Raw genomic sequence first — 18,183 nt, 5'->3', positions numbered from 1 at the left:
CAGCCTGGCAACAGTGCTGAAAAGAAACCTGGGATTATTCTTATTCTCTTCTATCAATAATGAATAATAAGCAGTTCTAGCTTTACGAAGTGCTTTCTTATACGTTATTAAACTGTCTGTCCAGACTAATTGAGACTCTTCTAAATTAGAGGAACGCCACTGTCTCTCCAGCTTTCTTGCAGTCTGCTTTAACGCACGCAGCTGTGAATTATTCCAAGGAGCCAACCTCTTCTGACTGATTACCTTCCTTTTCAGAGGGGCAACATTGTCCAGTGTTGTACGCATTGAAGCTATAGTGCTGTCAACAAGAGAGTCAAGTTCTACTGGAGTAAAGTTTAGGTAGCCGTCCTCTGTCATATCAGCACATGGCAGTGAAGAAAAGGATGATGAAATCAACTCTTTAAATCTGGTTACAGCATTCTCTGACAGACACCTTCTATATGTAGAATTCTTCTCAGAAACCGTGTAGTCAAGTAATGTAAATTCAAAAGTTATTAAAAAATGGTCAGACAAGACAGGGTTATGAGGGAACACTGTTAACTGTTCACTCTCAATGCCATAAGTCAGCACAAGGTCAAGGGTGTGATTAAGGCAGTGAGTAGGTCTGTGAACACTTTGACTAAATCCAATAGAGTCTAATATAGAATTAAAGTTAATATTTAGGCTGTCATTTTCAACATCTACATGAATATTAAAGTCACCCACTACAATGACTTTATCTGTACTCAGCACTAACTGGGATAAAAACTCTGAGAATTCAGACAGAAACTCAGAATAAGGGCCAGGTGGACGATACACAACAACAAACACAAGAGGTTTTTGTGATTTCCACTTTGGGAAAAACTGAGAATCAGAGATTCAAAAGAGCTAAAAACTAATCTTGGGTCTAGGACTGATTAGTAACCCTGATCTGAAGATAGCTGCCACTCCTCCTCCTCTACCTGTGGTTGGAGGAACGTGAACATTTAAATAGTCAGAGGGAGCTGATTCATTAATGCTAACATGATCCTCCTGCTGCAGCCAGGTTTCTGTAAGACAAAATATATCAATATGATGATCACAAATCAAATCATTCACTAACAGAGACTTCAAAGGGAGAGATCTAATATTCAGCAAACCACATTTAATAGTTTGTTTTTGTTTTAAATTTTTTTTGCACAAGAGGATTTGCTTTTTTTTTTTTTTACTTCTTTTGTCATCCGGGGCTTCCTGTTTGGAAAGACCCGGTTGCGTCTATCCTCCGTGACGTTTTCTACACAGCATCTGATGTAGAAGAGGACAGACTCGGTGTGTGTGTCCAGGTCCTGATCTTCGAAAATGCTCCACTCTGTGCAGGCAAAGCAGTCCTGCAGCTGGTCGAGGGCATTTCCAGGCCAGGCTTTGAAACCTGTGTGACTGGTTTCGTTTGCCTGCTGAGGGGGGTGTAGGTTGGGAAGAGGAGCACAGAGAGGTGATCAGATTGTCCAAGGTGGGGGAGGGGGGTCGTCCTATATGCATGTTTTATATTTGAATAAACGTGGTCCAGTGTGTTTTTTTCCCCTAGTTGCACACTTGACGTGCTGGTGGAATTTGGGGAGTACAGTCTTGAGGTTTGTTTGATTGAAGTCCCCAACTATAATATGTACGCCATCTGGATGAGCTCTCTGTTGTTTAGTCACCATGAGCTGGAGCTGGTTGAGTGCCATGCTGACGTTAGCGCTGGGAGGAATGAAAACAGCAGTCACAATGGCTGCCGTTAGCTCCCGTGGCAGGTAGAATAGTCGGCACTGGACAGGCATGGCCTCTAGGTCCAGTGAGCAATAGGTGTCTATTACTCTGCTGTCCGAGCACCAGTTCTCAAGTATATAAACACAGAGTCCCCCTCCTATACTCTTACCGGAGGTTGTGAGTCCGTGAGAAGGTGCTTGTAATATCCATTTTTGCCTGAAATCCGATGAGTATCAGGCCTTGGTGGCTGTAGATGGGGTTGCTGCGGCACGGGAGTGTCACAAGGAGACATATAAAAGACGTATAAAATACAAAAAGGTGCACAGGTAGTGGGGAGCCTCAAGCCGCTGCAACTGTGCACGGCACCATCTTGGAAAAGAAACTTCTTGCCGTACATCTTGTCTTGTAATTAAACGTTCCCCTTAAATTATAACCCCCTTCCCTTTCAGTGATTAATTTTTCAATATTTCTTGGCAATAAAATTTTTTTGCTTTAAATATTACTTGTGCCGTCTGTAATTCCACAAGATCTTTCATTTTTATTTTATAATAATGGATGTGTGTGATCCCTGTATCCTGCCCCATGAATGATCCATATAGCTTTCTTCTAATTAATGGATATATAGTACTCGGATAGTTATTTCTCCACACCTCTGCGCAGTAACGTAAATACGGAAGAACTAGTGAACAATTATAGAACAATTATGGAAACACTGCAAGTGAGAGAGATGTGCTCATTCCTATAGATTGAACTGAATATAGAAAACTGTGATTTTAACAAATTAGATCTTCTTTAAAAAGTGAACTGGATAAAAACAATTAATTTCTGTAGCCGATATTCAAAATACAAACTAGCTGCAGCTTCTCCCCTTTCCATTTAAACTGGAAATGGAAATACAGACGAAACTTTTCATACCTCCAATTTAACCAAGGTGCCCAAGTCCATTGCTTACTTTTTGCTTTGCTTGTGACAGCTAGGCTTGAGAGAACATGGACGAGTGAAAGTAGACTTTTTGATATTGACCACATTACCTCAGATGCTCTTTACTGTACTTAGAATAAGATGTTTTCAAAGCAAAAAATTCTGAAATAATTCTTATCCTACATTAATAAAAAGGAACTATTCTCTCTACTATCGACCTTTCAGAGCAACCGCAGGCCCAATCATCGTAAACACATCCTTTGCAGGAACAACTGCCATGTCGGTTTTTCTCTGCTTAAACCTATGAGGATTGTGAGTACACCTTTAATAGTGGACCAGGGTGTGTCCACACAGCTATGTCACCTGCTCAGGTGTGTTCATGCGTTCTCATTGTCTCTGTGAAGCTTTCCTGAATGCACTTTGTAGGTACTCCCCACACGCTCAAGTGGTTTGCTGAGACTGCTAAATTGTGGATTTACGACTTTTATTTATATGAATTAGCTCATACTGCCAGGTAAGTGAACTGTTAGGCACATTTTGACAGCATATTTGTACATCTCATTTTCAAACAAAAAATTGCAATTTGATCTATTTCTGTTTTACTTTATTCAAGAAAACGAACACAACAGCAACCAGAGCTCTTTGCTTTTCTTCCACCCACTACTTATACTTTGTGTGAGTTATGGAGCGTCTAAAGTTAGTCCTCCAGTACTTCCAGTCCAATTCTGAGTCCATCTCCAATGGAATCTGTATCATCCTTGCTCTAGTCAGCGTCAAGCTCTACACCAGTTTTGACTTTAACTGCCCATGCCTTCCACAGTACAACAAACTGTACTCTCTGGGCGTCATGATTGTGCCACCCATCATATTGTTCTTCTTGGGGGTCCTAGTCAACCGACATACAGGTGTCATGATGGACGAGTGGATGAGACCCATTGGGAACAGATCCAAAAATCCTGCAGTTGTTAAGTGAGTAATATATTTACTGCCTTTAGAACACACAGACTGTTCTTACTATTACATTTCAGCACACAGTGAATTGAAAATGTTAGTGACAATAAAACAGCTTTATCAGTAGGAAGAAGTAACTGCTGTTGCAGCTGTCTTTATCATCACAGAACAGCTAACATGGAGGAAAACCTGTGTTCACAGGCCTTCATCTGTCAACATGCACAAAAGCTTGAGGAATTGCATAAATGCAAGGGATGTCAATAAATAGCTTGAACTTGACATTTTCTCTATTTACTTGGTGTGCGTAAGAATTTAACAAACATGCCAGTATATGATGTATAGATATTTCTGGTGTATGTTTCAACAGAGACAGGGCAGTATTTCTACCAGCTATTAGTCTCCATGCTAAGCTAGGCTAACCATGTTTGGTTGCTCAGGAGTAAAAGCAATCATCTGCCACTTGGAAGGTCGGTGGTCTAATTCCCAGCTTCCTTAGACCACATGTCAAAGTGGTCTTTGGCAAGATATTGAACCCCACATTGCCTCTGATACATTCATTGATGTGTGAATGTGTCTGAGAGGAAAAAACACTACATAGCCTGGAGTACTGGAAAGACTGAAAGGAGCTGTATCAGTGCGTGTGTGAATGAGTGAAAGTGGTATACAGTGTAAAAGTGAGTGGTCAGATAGATTAGAAATGCTCTATAAAGATACAGTCCATTAACAATTTATATATGAATTTGTAACTTATTTTCTTATTTTGACTAAAATTCAAATGAAAAGAACTAAAGTTACTGCATTTATTCTTTTTCTTGAAAACACAGCTTACTACTTGTCTATTTGTAGCAGGAGACTGTATATGGTTAAAGGAGACATGCAAGAGTTGGGCTGCAGAAAGTACAAGGTTTAAGGTCAATAAATTATCTTTCTGCAGATACCTATTTTCAGCCATGCTCCAGAGGGCCCTACTTGCACCAATGGTGTGGATCCTGGTCACGTTGTTGGATGGGAAAATCTTTATCTGTGCTTTCAGCCTGAGTGTAGACCCTAGACTTTTCTCAGGTATCTGTAACACGTGAAACACATGAAAAATCCGTTGAGTTTTTCATAGTTTTTGCTGTTGTACATTATTAGTTTGTGTGATGTACATCTGACATGTTTCCTTAGGCATGCCTAACAACACAGGTTTGGATGTGATCAGAATCATGGCCAAAGTGCCATGCAAGGAGGATGTTATTTTCAGGAACAGCTCTTTCCGCAAAGCAGTCTCCCGCTATGTTCGCTGCTATTCACAGGTAGGCTGTCTCAGTCAATTCCTATTCAATTTTACAAAGATAATTTTTATAAAAACTTTTAATCAGTTTTGTTATTAATTTCATATATTTGACCATTTTTGCATCGTATTACTGTAAACTAATTATGCAAAAATCACACCTTGGGGCTTCCTCAGATATGCAGGGGGCCCTAAGCCAGGTAAGTAAGCATTCAGAAAAGTAAAAAATAGCTGGGGTGGTTGATCTTAGGGATTAATTTTGTGTATAATAAATAATATAATAAATATGCATCATATTTAAAATCTGAGCTAAGTCTGTCTCACTGTGACTGAAAACCATCTGAGCTACGAAGTTGCCATAAATGATTGATTCAATATCCAGCCAATGAAAATATGTGATCAAATTTTCCTTTAATCATTGAGGAAAGTCTTAAAGTAAAATAAAAACATATACAGGAGGCCAAACTATAGTGTTAGGATCATTCCTTAGAGAATTATTGTCATACTGATGATAAGGCCTTTGTTAGATGTTTGAACACACCCTGCACATACGGGAGAACAATTGGTTCACTGACAGATGGCTTTTTGTAAGCTTGTCACAGTCATTGCACAACATAGATTTTGTTAGCTTTCTTTTGTTTGGTTTCCTCGCCCTCTCTAGGCAGTTGGCTGGTCCATTCTCTTGTTCCTGATTGTTATAGGAGCACTGGGACGCCTCATCAAGCCCTGCTTTGATGATCATGCCACTTTCCTGCAGACACGGTACTGGAGCAACTACCTTGATGTGGAGCAGAAGTTGTTTGACGAAACTTGCATTCTACATGCTCGTGACTTTGCCCGGAAATGTGTGGTCCAGTTCTTTGAGGACATAAGGGAGGATACCATACTTCGTCTTCCACATCCACCCTTCATCAGCAACATCAAAGAGGAGTGTGAGAATGAAGAAGAGAGACTTCATGGGATAACAAAGCAGGAGCAGATGGACCAACTGCTCAATAAGTGGTATTACAGTAAACCTGAACTTGATGTGACCAGGATTGCCCACAGACCCAGAGCATGTATTACCTGGGAGGACCGAGAAGGGAAGACATTATATTCTGATGTTTAGGATGGACTCATCAGAGTGTATCTGTGGCATGACATTCAGCAATGTAATTAAAAAAAATAGGTTACCTGAGTGTATTAATAAACTTAAATAAAGTGAACATAATGCTACTCTCAAAAATCCAGTCACCAATGAAAAATAGCTTTCAGTTGTATCTCAGCGTCTTATTCAGCAAATGGAGTTGGCACAGGCACATAGCAAGGCAAAATCACTAAAGCACTATCATGTGCTTTAAATTAGTTTAAATCACATGATAAGTTACACAGTTGAAAAAGTTTAAAAGAATAAAGTCCAATTTTACACTCAGATATTGTGTTGTTATTCTCTCTCAAAACTCTACCTTCACACACAAAAAAACTTGGCTTGTGTGCAAATATGTCTTGCTTCACCTCAAACTTGTGTTTTTTGGTCTCAAATTGAAGAAATTACATTTGTTTTATTAAAGATAGCAATATACCCCCTGTTGAGGATATCACCAACTGAAGTCATTCATATGTGGAGTAAAATGGACTTTACTCTGAAATTCCATGACTTCCTCTCCAGGTAGCCACACCCCCTTGACCACCCCCGATCAGAATCCCTCTTAGAAAGTACAAGGGATTTATACCAAAGACTAGACCTTGAATGGACACAGATCCATTTCCAGCCCTTTTCTTCAAGGACGGAATATTCCAAGTACCATGGTAACAACAGAACACCCTGGGCATTAGCATTAGTGCCACATAGCTAAGCATAGAATATCCTTTGTTTAAAAGTGCAATTCAATTAAATTCAATCAAATTTATTTATATAGCGTCAAATCACAACAAATGCCATCTCAAGGCACTTCAGTTATACAGTCCAATTCAAGCCAATTAGAGTCCAATTCATTGTAATAATAATCCAATCAAATCCAATTAATTAAATTTAAAATTAGTCCAATCCATACACACAAAGCCAATTCAAAAACAATTTCCAAGCTAAGGAAACCAATGGATGAAATCATCACTACTGAGAGTTAAAGGAATACATGGCTCAACAGAACTCAGACTCTTCGTCAGTCTGGCTAGAACACTGAAAAGAAACCTGGAATTATTCTTATTCTCTTCTATCAGTGACGAATAATAAGCAGTTCTAGCTTTACGAAGGGCTTTCTTATATGCTTCTAGAATATCTTTCCAGACTAATTGGGACTTCTAAATTAGAGGAACGTCATTGTCTCTCCAGTTTTCTTATAGACTGTGTTAAAGCATGCAGCTGTGAATTATACCAAGGAGCCAACCTCTTTTGAATAATTACCTTCCATTTCAGGAAGGTCATCAAAAGTGCATTGTATTGACTTTTCTCTTCAAAGGTTTTGTGGCGATAATGTTTAGAAAGTAAGGTTAATTTGAGTTGAGCTGATGTTAGTTGTGATCTTGCATGCAAACTAACCATCCCCCTTTTGTTTAACCTGGTTACATTATGGCAAGGCACACACTAATCTTTGAGGTCTTTGTTAACCACAACTGGACACCCAGACAGGGATTATAACATCCCGCCCTCCATAGTCTTTATGTCATGGAGTGTCATGATTGCTGTTCACTTTCACATGCTGGCAAATGTGTGTACACTGACAAAGAACGCTTTCACACTTGGATAGTCCAAGGGACTAGGTTTGATTGGGCAGGGAATGTCAAAAAATGTTACACCTTCATTTGGTTTGGTTTACTTTTACACTGCATTTTTTAAAGTGGACCACACTGCCTGGACAACATCACGCTGTTACAACAGCTGCTCATCTTGGGTGCTGTTACCTGAAATGATCACTGACCAATAAGGAGAAAAATATGACCATGTAGAAAACCCAGCTTATTGTTTGGTCCGCACCAGTATATTGATGAGCATTCATACCTGCCCAAAGAAGCAGAGTATCCAAGAAAACAAACGGTGGTCCGGACCAAGCAGCGCCAGTATGAAAGCACCCAAAGAGACCAGAGAACTCCAGGTAACATGCGCTACACATTCCCTTTGATGTCGCTTCTCTGCTTAACGCATGACTTACTGAGCACATGGTCAGTAAGTTGTCTCAGAGTCCTTCCCTCTTCTCCAATACACACGTCCACACGTCTCCCATTGTTTGTTTATTTTGTACATATGATTAGCTAGGGAGACAATAGTGTTTATTGATGAATGTACCATTGATTTAATCATTGTGCCAACTATAATAAATTCTATTGTATTATTTTAAAGGAGACGTTGTATGTTTTACTGTACATGTGTAGTGAACTCAAGTGTGAATTTAATATGAAATTTAACCTTTGGGAGGCCCAGCAACATTCCTGTTTGGTAATGTTTGTGCAAAGACACAGATGGGGGATTCTCACACCAGGAGGAGACAGAGATGACAGAGAGACACGTGTTTATATTTATGTTTATGTATTTAGCAGACACTTTTATCCAAAGCGACTTACAAATGATGATATAAGGTATATAAGGAAATATCCCACCTCTCACCCAATGACAGTTGGGATAGACTCCAACCCCCCTGTGACCCTGAGTTGAACAGGTATAGAAAATGGATGGATGTATATATGTGTATATATATATAATGGATCCGTTCATGCTTCACTTCATGGGTTAGTGTTGGCAATTTTTGGTTTGTGTGTGATAGAGAGGCGCATTTTGTTATACTGCAAAATGTTTATTTTGATGGAGCCTATGAGAGAGAGTAATTTTGATCTCTCCCAATAAAGTCAGTACACTTTCAGTAATGTGTTTTATGTTTGAAAATCATTATATATTATGTTTTTTTATTGTCTTTTCTTTTAATCCAAATGACGTGTCTGTTGTGTGCTAAAGAATTGGGGTAAAACAATAACACCTCATCCATGCTGAGGCATTTTTGAGCATGGAACAGATAACTAATTCTATATTTAAAAACCAAGTATTTTTTTTCCTCCCAGTGACCAGAAAGAAGGAGTTGGATGAGGCCTCGAAGTCAATGACTGTCAAAGACACCCAGCCATTCAGCATAGTGAAGGACACGGGATTTAGTGAGTTCATGCCAAAACTGGATCCAACCCTTTGTCTTCCCAACAAGAAAGGTGTGTTTGGTGACATGGATGAAGTATGGGAGTAAAATTGAATTTAACAAATTTATCATTTTTTTCTTCTATTAACCACTATTTTCATTATTTTCTTTAGGCTGTAAAGGCAATGGCTGAGGAAATAAATGCTTTTCAAATGGAAAAATGCCATTAGGTATGTTTAACAAAGCCACAATGTTCAGAAAAGATAGTTTTGTGTTGTATTAATGATCTTTTTTTCAGTTTTACAAAGTGAAACATGCTTGAGCACCTTCCAAGAGTGGGGATTCCTTTTTTTCAGGGTTGTCAGGGCTGTACAGGTTTTGTACTAAATTAATACATATTCTAATGTGGTTATAGTGCAGAATATAGGCTTTCACTAAGACTAAGACCTCACTAAGACTCGCTAAGTTTTTAGCTTTGTATGGTTGTACAAACTGGACCGCATTTAGGAGAACTGTTGATAGAAAAAATATGTAAACAATTTATTTAAAAGTATGTATTGTAAATATATAAAAGAAACAGGCAGGTTTTTGGAACAAACTTCAACAGTTCACATGGCTAGATTTTTTTAAAGTACTGATAGCTTGAAACTGGAAAATGTGACTCCTCGATCCACAGGGCTTCCTTACAAGATCAACCCATGCCACAAGGGTCGTTTGAATATGTTAGGGCGTGGACTGGCCAGTTTTGCATGTAAGATTTTTACATGTTCACCCACACAAACTGATAAACACATGCAAATACATTTGGGACCAAACTTAGTTTACAGACTTGCACAAAGTTTCTATTTTCTACAAAATCTTTGCTTTAAAGTTTGATTTAAAGATGGCGTAAAAAATATTTTTCATGTGCTCAGGTACAAAATTACATGGATGGTATTACTCTGTCACTAATATCATTCTCATTAAGCTTCTCTCCAGCAGCATGCGCCTGTTTTCAGTTCCATCCATCCACCTATCCATTTTCTATACTTGCTTAATCTGTTGCTTGGGTTGGACTGTAGCCTATCCCAATGGTCACTGGGCAAGAGGTGGGGTACTCCCTGCACAGATCACCAGTCCATCCCAGGGCCACACAGAGACAAGTGAGACAAAGGAGACAAACAACCACACACACACTCCAGGACAATTAGCATGCATTAACATGCATGTTTTTGGACAGTGGGAAGAAGCTAGAGTACCCAGAGAGAACCCATGCATACACAGGGAGAACATGCAAACTCCACACAGAAAAGTTGAACCTAGAACCCTCTCACTGTGAGGCAATGGTGTTAACCACTATACCACCGTGTAGCCCCTGTTTTCACTTGAATATATTTTATATGACCACACTACTAGTACAGCAACAAAAAAGCAGAGAAGTTAGAGACTTTCTAATAAACATAATGGAGAATTTAACAGCTCAAGCCTCTGAGGCTGGGAGATGTCAAAACTAGAAGTAAGATATAATGACTGTTGGACTTGTTTAGGGGCACACAGATGAAATATTATAGATACTGTCCACAACTACAGGATATGTCAGAAAGGACTGTTGGCAAACACATTAACCAAACATTATCTGGAAGTGGTACTGGGTATCATATATTGTTCTGATAAAATTTCATCTGCCATTCTCTAAGACAATTGTCTTCTCACTTAACATTGGAACATGATCCAACTCTTGGATTTCTGTTTTATTTGAGGTTGGATCACGGAAGGCAACAAGTTCAGGAGAGAACCCCAGACATCCCCATTCCCACCTACACTCTCCAGTTTCTTCAGGGGGATCCCAAGGTGTTCCCAGGCCAGAAGGGATATATAATCCCTCCAGCGAGTTCTGGGTCTGCCCCGGGCCTCGTCCTAGTAGGATGTGCCCAAAAAACCTCCAAAGGGAGGCGACTAGGAGGCATCCTAACCCAATTCCCGAGGCCGAGCTCTTCACCCTTTCTCTAAGGCTTAGCCCAGCCACTCTCTGAAGGAAACCCATTTCAACCGCTTGTATCCACAATCTCATTCTTTCTGTCACTACCCAGATCTTGTGACCATAGCTGAGGGTTGGAATAAAGAGGGATGACTGAATTGAAAGCTTCTCCCTCTGGCTTAGCTCCCGCTTTAGCACAATGGACCACAGCAGCACCCTTATTACAGCTGATGAAGCCCCAATCAGTCTGTCCATCTCTCACACCAACCTACCATCACTAATGAAGAAGATAACCAGATATTTAAACTCCTCCACCTGAAGCAGGGATTCATCACCAACTTGGAGAGAACATTCCACCTTATTCTGGTTGAAAACCATGGCCTTGAATTTGAAAGAGCTGGCTTTCTTCCCAGCCACTTCACACTCAGCTGTGACCCACACCAGTGCGTGCTGAAGGTCTCGACTTAAAGAAGCCAACAGAACCACATAATCCGCAAAAAGCAGAGATGTGACCTTGAGGTTCCCAAACCAGACGCTCTCCTCTCCACCTCTACGCCTTGAGATCCTGTCCATGAAAATCACAAACAGGATTGGTGATAAGGGGCAGCCCTGACAGAGTCCAACACACACTGTAAACGAGATCGACTTAGTACCAAGAATGCAACAGGATAACTCTGGATAACTCCAGTACCCCGTACTCCTCAGTTCAGATGAGCAGTTCTCCACCCAGGTCAAGCACAACCTGGGGAGGCCCCTGGTTTCCCTTTCTGTGTCATCAAATGGTTTGCCAGAACATGCTTTAGGCCAACCAAAAGTCCTTCTCCATAGTCTCCTATAGAGTTTTAGTTTCAGCAACCACCAATGCTGAAGCCCTTTTAGCCACTCGGTACCTGTCAGCTGTTTCAGGTGAGGTACCAGTGGGTCGTCCGGTTACTGCCACAACAAGCACCAACAGCCTTTAGGACACAACTCTTGGAAGCTGCTCCCACAATTGAGGTCCTGAACATGGTCCATTCAGATTCCACGTCCCAAACCTGTGAGAAAAATTCTCCCAGATGTGTGAGTTAAAGACCTCGCGGACAGGGGCCTACATCAGAATTTCCCAGTTCACCCTCACTAATCATTTGGGCTTACCAGGTCTGTCGTGCAGTCTTTCCTCCCAATGGATCCAACTCACCACCAGGTGGTAATCAGTTGACAGCTCTGCCCCTCTTTTCTCTCGAGTGTCCCAAGACATATGGCCGCAGGTCTGATGACATGACTTCAAAGTCGATCATTGTTAGAAAAATCATGAAGTTATACAATGAGAAAGGCTGTAAGAATAAAGGTTTATGATGGGGGGAGGCTTCCTCCTACCTTTTGGTTCTCATAACATTGTGTAGCTCATGAAATTGTTTTTTGACTGTCTGAACTAGTTTTTCCATAACATTGAATGGCTTGATTTTAGAATTATTAGATGCTATTAAACTGCTGGATAAAGTAGCAATTTGTAAACGTTCTGCACATATTACAAACACTGATCCTGTCTTAAAAGGTAATAGAATGGCAGATGAAGAAGCTTTTTTGCTGCTCAGTTACCAGTAAAAAAACCTCTCCAAAGAGGAAACTCACATAGAAATAAATTTACAATGCACAATCGAAAACCCATGCTGTCAAAGAATTTGTTTAAATATGCTGCAGTATTGAGCCATTGACCATGTCATGGTTCTACAGGAGGGATGGAAGCAATTATGAACAAGGTTTTTACAGCGTATAGTATTATTTATTAGTTAAGAATTTTTGTCTAACATGTCAAGCATGTGCAGAATACGATTCACGACTAGGACCATGGCGAGGACAGTTCCTGAGGCTGGAGTGCCCTTTTCAACACATTTGCATGGAATTCATTTAACTAAATAAAGGTGAAGGAAAACGTTTCTGGCTGGTGATAATTGATGTTTTTACCAAATGAGTTGAAGTATTTCCATGTGCACAGGCAGATGTACTCTCAGTAACAAAAGCACTGGTGAATAAAATATTTCCTAGATTTGGAGTTCCTGAAAAGATCTACAGTAATAATTGGACACACTTAGTAAACAATGTCATCTTTCTGATGGAAAAGAACTTAAGAATAAACCTTAGAAACCACTGTGCATATCATCCTCAATCAGCAGATTTGGTGGAGAGACACAATGGAATAATGAAGTTAAGGTTGAAGAAAATAGAAGACATGGAAAAAAAATTAGTTACTGTTTAGCACTAGTAGTCCTAAAAATACATATTACTCCAACTAGCACAGGGTTAACTCCATTTGAGATAATGTATGGCAGACTATTTGTATTTGTACACAACTTGTGCACAGTTCGAGCTATTCACCAGACATGATGAAGAAAAAGAAGAAACCTTAGCAGGATACATGGTTAATATGTTAACAAGTAGAGATATCTCTTCTGTCTAGTCTGTTCCAGGTGACCCTGTGGAGGAATCTCTAAAACCTGGAGACTGGCTCCTCATCAAAGTGATAAAGAAAAAGAACTGGTCCAGCCCAAGGTGGGAAGGTCCACTTAGAACACCCACAGCAACTAAAAGTATATATCCTGGATTCACTTATCACACTGTAAACTAGTAAGGCCACGACCTGCAGAAGTAGGGAAAGATTAGTTACCCACCACCGTTCTCTGAGGCATGAGTCTGACTACAAAGGGGAATTCTCTCAACAGGAGGGGGTTCATCTCAACCTCCGGGAAGAAAACAACGGCTAAAACGAGAACATAGGGTGTGGCTAGAATAAGACAGGGAAAATGGACAGACAGCGGCCGTGGCATCCATTCAGATTACCAGGATTTTGTGGGTTAAAAAGAACCAGCTCTGTATTGTTAGTCATTATTGCTATTATAGTCATTTCTAATTATATGGTTTTAAGCACAGATTAACAAAAACTAAAGATAATGCCTTACAATGAATCACCCTCACACCCTTGACACAGGCTGACCACAGAGATAGGAGGTCCCTCAGGTCCAACAGGCAACTTGTGAACCTACATTTTGTCACAGGAAAAGATAGGGTAGCTGAGGTTGTCATATGTGGAGGCAACCGAAAACATGTGTATTCTCAGAAGTACATATGTGAAACGTATCTTGATACAAGATTTCCGACGGATCACGAGTGTATCAGTTGGAATTTTGTAAGACCAAATGGCAGTTCAAAAAAGGTTATTGTGATCTGAATGAATCGCTGGAATGGATGATGCGTGGCAAAATATCAATCTAATTGTATTGCATGTGCTAAAGTCAGACCACATTTAGAAACTGCACCATTTAAATTAAGCAATCACTCTGACCCAATTGATTTACAATGTGCATTACAATTGTAAAATGAATCTTTTGTACCCAACACAGAGCAATGTAAAACTCTTTCTTTGTTGTTCCCAGCAGTTCTGAAAAAAGCGTTGGCTTATAAGAGTAATAATACATGTTTCATCCACAGAGGTATGGGTAAGAATGTGGGTACAGATTACTGTCAAGAATCTATCAATGTCACTCAGGTAACTACTCAGCATCTTGGTTTTGGAACCAGACTTCCATGACCTCTGGTCTGGTCTGCGTGGGGATATGAAACTGAGGCCTGTCCTTCCACCTAACTGGCAGGGCAGCTGCGCAGTGGCCCAGCTTCTGATGCCTTTCCATTTGTTCCTTGTGGGGACTTTAAGGCCTTGGGTGAGAAGCTGCAACGTCTCAAGCGTTCAACTGTGTCTGGAAGTTCATTTGACAGCAGCGTGTACCTGGATAGCATTGGGTTTCTGAGGAGATCCAGATGAGTTTGAAGCTAGAAATCAAGTAGCTTCAGATTTTGAATATTTCCTTTTCTGATGGGCAACAATAAATAAGAATGTTAATTGGATAAATTACATCTACAAGGCATTGCTGAACAATTAGGTCCAACTTCCCTTATGGCATGGCAAAATAGGATGACTTTGGATATGTTGCTGGCAGAAAAACGAGGGGTGTGTAAAATGTTTGGAACTTTTTCCTGTTCCTTTATTCCTAACAATACTTCCCCAGAAGGCAGCATCACAAAGAGGGACTCGCATCACTCTCTGTAGAGCTGACAGAAAACTCAGGGATCAACGACCCCTTCACTGACATGATGGAGAAGTGGTTTGGTCTCTGTCTGTTGTAACAGCCATAGTAGTCACCTGTGCTTGTTGTTGTATCACAAGCTTGAGAGGACTGTCCCAAAGACTAATTGAAACCACACTTACCCGCATAATGTATCAACAAGAGGGTGATGATGACAAGGAGCTAAACGTGGATGATGGAGACGAGGACACAGATAACGTTTAAAGTACAAAGTACCATGCATGACCCCGAGGGAATTCTCAGTGATGTGTTTAATGGTTACTTTTGGGTTCAAAAGAAATCCTAATTGGTCAACCAATGAACATGGGAATTGGACCTATTAAAAGGCAATTCCTGAATGTAGAACATTGTAAAGATGATATGTTGCTTTTTCCTGCTAACATTCATCCACAGGTTCAATTAACTGCAACAGCAATAGTCTCTTCTAAACCATCAACTTGTATTTTAGACCCAATCCCAACCAGACTGTTCAAGGAGGTTTTCCCCTTAATTGACACTTCCATATTGGATTTGATCAATCTGTCTTTGTTGATAGGATATGTACCTCAGACTTTTAAGGTTGCTGTAATTAAACCTTTACTTAAAAAACCTACTCTTGATTCAGAAGTGTTGGCTAATTATCGACCTATATCCAATCTCCCTTTTTGTCTAAAGTTCTTGAAAAAATAGTTGCAGTTCAACTTTGTGATCATTTACATAGAAATAATCTGTTTGAAGAGTTTCAGTCAGGATTCAGAGTGCATCATAGCACAGAAACGGCACTGGTGAAAGTTACCAATGATCTCCTGTTAGCTTCTGATAGCGGACTTGTTTCTGTGCTTGTCCTGTTGGATCTCAGTGCTGCATTTGATACGATCGATCACAGCATTCTGTTACAGAGACTTGAACATGTTATTGGGATTAAAGGAACTACATTAGGCTGGTTTAAGTCATATTCATCTGATAGATTCCAGTTTGTTCTTGTAAATGAAGAATCTTCCTCACACACCAGAGTAAGTCGTGGAGTTCATCAGGGTTCTGTGCTTGACCTGATTATTTTTTATCAGTCCAAGCACATGCTTTATACATGTTTCCATTAGGTAAAATTATTGAACAGCATGGCATAAATTTCCATTGCTATGCTGATGATACTCAGCTGTACTTATCTATGAAACCAGATGAAACCAATAGGTTGGTCAGACTACAAACATGTCTTCAAGATATAAAGACCTGGATGACACAGAACTGTCTGCTTCTAAATCCAGACAAAACTGAAGTTGTTCTCTTTGGACCTGAGCGCATCAGGGAGAAATTGTCTATATGGTATTTCCTTGGCATCTAGTTCTACAGTGAGGAACTTTGGACTTATTTTTGACTAGAATTTATCATTTGATTGGCATATAAAACAGGTTTCTAGGACTGCCTTCTTTCACCGTCGTGATATTTCCAAATCAGGAACATCCTGTCTCAGGGTGATGCAGAGAAACTAGTCCATGCATTTGTTACTACAAGATTGAACTACTGTAATTCTTTATTATTGGGCTTTGAATTTCCAAAAAGAATCAACAAAATACAGAACTGTAAAGTTAATCTTATTTGCTGTGCTTATTTTTAATCGTTGTTAAAGTTTTTTCTTTTGGCAGTCATTTCATGTTATGACCTAACTAACTACACTCCAGACCAGAAGATGGCGGTAATAAAAAAGGTGAAAGAATTTACAGGAAAAATGAAGAAGCGACCAGGACACGTTTAATGCGCATGCGTACAAGTCTTTCATTTCGGGCGGGACGATTCAAAACATAAACAAGATGGATTTGATATCAGCGCTGCAATTCCTGAAGTTAAATGAGATTCCAGAAGGTAAATCAAATTTACCATTCACCATTATTATATTTTTAACAACACCAGGTACTTAATGATGTCCGATATTTTCTTCGTATAAGCTAAATTTGCTAGTGTTGTGACGTTGCTATTAGCCGGGTCAATTGAGATTTTTTCTGGGTTTAAAAAAGGAGAACAACACTTCATACCCCAATAAAGTGCGTTTTTTGCAAAACCATGGGGTGGGAATCAAAACAAATCGTATTCGGAACGCAACGTTTGAATCTGCTGACGGCTCACTTGGTCGCAGTCTTACTGCCTGTTGTGGGGTCACTGACAGACACTGGTTGTTTATCAGACACCAGAATTATCAAGGTATTTTTATAAGTGTCAAGACTTCTCAGAAATGTTGCCAAGTGGAAGCCAAGATAAAAGCATTTAGTCATGATGTCTAAATGAAAATAAATCCTTATATAAAGATAATGAAGATGGATTTCTGTACCTAGTGACAGAACACGAACATCTTCTCAAAGTTCAGCTAAAGTGAGTGACAATCATAGGTGTAGTTGCCTTTAAAGAAACTGGCATATTTGTTTAACTTCTGGGCAGTCAAGCAAAGAATAAAAGCCCTTGCTTGTAAACAACATAAGGCATTATTTTCTAACTCAGAAGTGAGACAGTATTATTTGTCACTTTACTTCAGCTGATTGACAACAGGAACTTATGAAATTAATATGTAGCCAAAGAAGAGGTACGGCTTTATCAGTAGCCTACAGGCCCACAAACTATAAGGTGAGACAACTACTTAATTATTAATCTCTACTGAACTAGTCCATCCACACCTTGAGAGTCTATTTGCTAGCTGTCACTGTAACTGTAGCATCATAAAGTAGCATACTCTATTTTACATACCTCATGCTCAATCAGCACAACCAATGAAGACAATCAGTGGGATGATCCCAGTGGGACAGGGAGGGATGGGTCATGCCATTATCATCATAGGAAACAAAAGACTTGTAGTCTGCTACTGTAATGCATTTGATGTACAGAAGAGGATTTAAAAAAAAAATTGGGACAGTCAATGCTATGCTAAAACTGAAAAGTAAGTATACTCTGTATATCCAGTACCGAACTGCTATTTATAACCCATATGATTTTTAGGCTGGGTGGATGCAGTGTGGGAGTTGGAGTTCACAGAGATGAAAGCACTAGATGACACCATAGATCAAGAGCTCACTGCCACAAGAGAGAAGCCCTTCAAAACCCTAATCCAATGTTTACTCACTCATGCTACTGAACAGCCACACTCTACAGTCAGTGATGGAGCTTCACAGGTAAACTTTAACTAAACCTTTTCAC

General features: G+C 39.8%; 2 protein-coding genes across 3 annotated transcripts in view; both read left to right on the top strand.

The window, feature by feature from the left end:
• The first annotated feature begins 3,037 nt into the window (after positions 1-3,037).
• On the top strand, positions 3,038-6,159 carry calhm3 (calcium homeostasis modulator 3). The gene is made up of 5 exons (XM_072390419.1): positions 3,038-3,142; positions 3,242-3,597; positions 4,514-4,641; positions 4,747-4,874; positions 5,514-6,159. Exons 2-5 carry the CDS (start codon positions 3,311-3,313, stop codon positions 5,958-5,960), a joined length of 990 nt encoding a protein of 329 aa, XP_072246520.1. The 5' UTR covers positions 3,038-3,142; positions 3,242-3,310; the 3' UTR covers positions 5,961-6,159.
• Positions 6,160-16,784: 10,625 nt separating this feature from the next.
• Positions 16,785-18,183, top strand: part of ncapd3 (non-SMC condensin II complex, subunit D3) — a 40,926-nt gene continuing 39,527 nt past the window's right edge. Inside the window, exons 1-2 of one of the 2 annotated variants that reach the window (XM_072391607.1) lie at positions 16,785-16,863; positions 17,986-18,158. In XM_072391607.1, the coding sequence (XP_072247708.1) occupies positions 16,812-16,863; positions 17,986-18,158 (225 nt within the window). In that variant the 5' untranslated portion in view covers positions 16,785-16,811. The remainder of the gene's footprint in view (positions 16,864-17,985; positions 18,159-18,183) is intronic. The other variant, XM_072391606.1, reaches the window with a different exon arrangement.

The sequence above is a fragment of the Leuresthes tenuis genome, unplaced genomic scaffold, assembly GCF_036924035.1.
Source record: "Leuresthes tenuis unplaced genomic scaffold, fLeuTen1.0.hap1 SCAF_8, whole genome shotgun sequence".
Classification (NCBI taxonomy): Eukaryota; Metazoa; Chordata; class Actinopteri; order Atheriniformes; family Atherinopsidae; genus Leuresthes; species Leuresthes tenuis.
This window is presented reverse-complemented; position numbering and strand designations above follow the sequence as displayed.

Excerpts from the sequence above, each read along its gene's own strand:
- calhm3 (XM_072390419.1), top strand. The coding sequence starts at position 3,311 with ATGGAGCGTCTAAAGTTAGTCCTCCAGTACTTCCAGTCCAATTCTGAG. Across the intron at positions 3,598-4,513 it reads AAAAATCCTGCAGTTGTTAA|ATACCTATTTTCAGCCATGC; the intron begins GTGAGTAATATA and ends ATCTTTCTGCAG. Across the intron at positions 4,875-5,513 it reads ATGTTCGCTGCTATTCACAG|GCAGTTGGCTGGTCCATTCT; the intron begins GTAGGCTGTCTC and ends CGCCCTCTCTAG.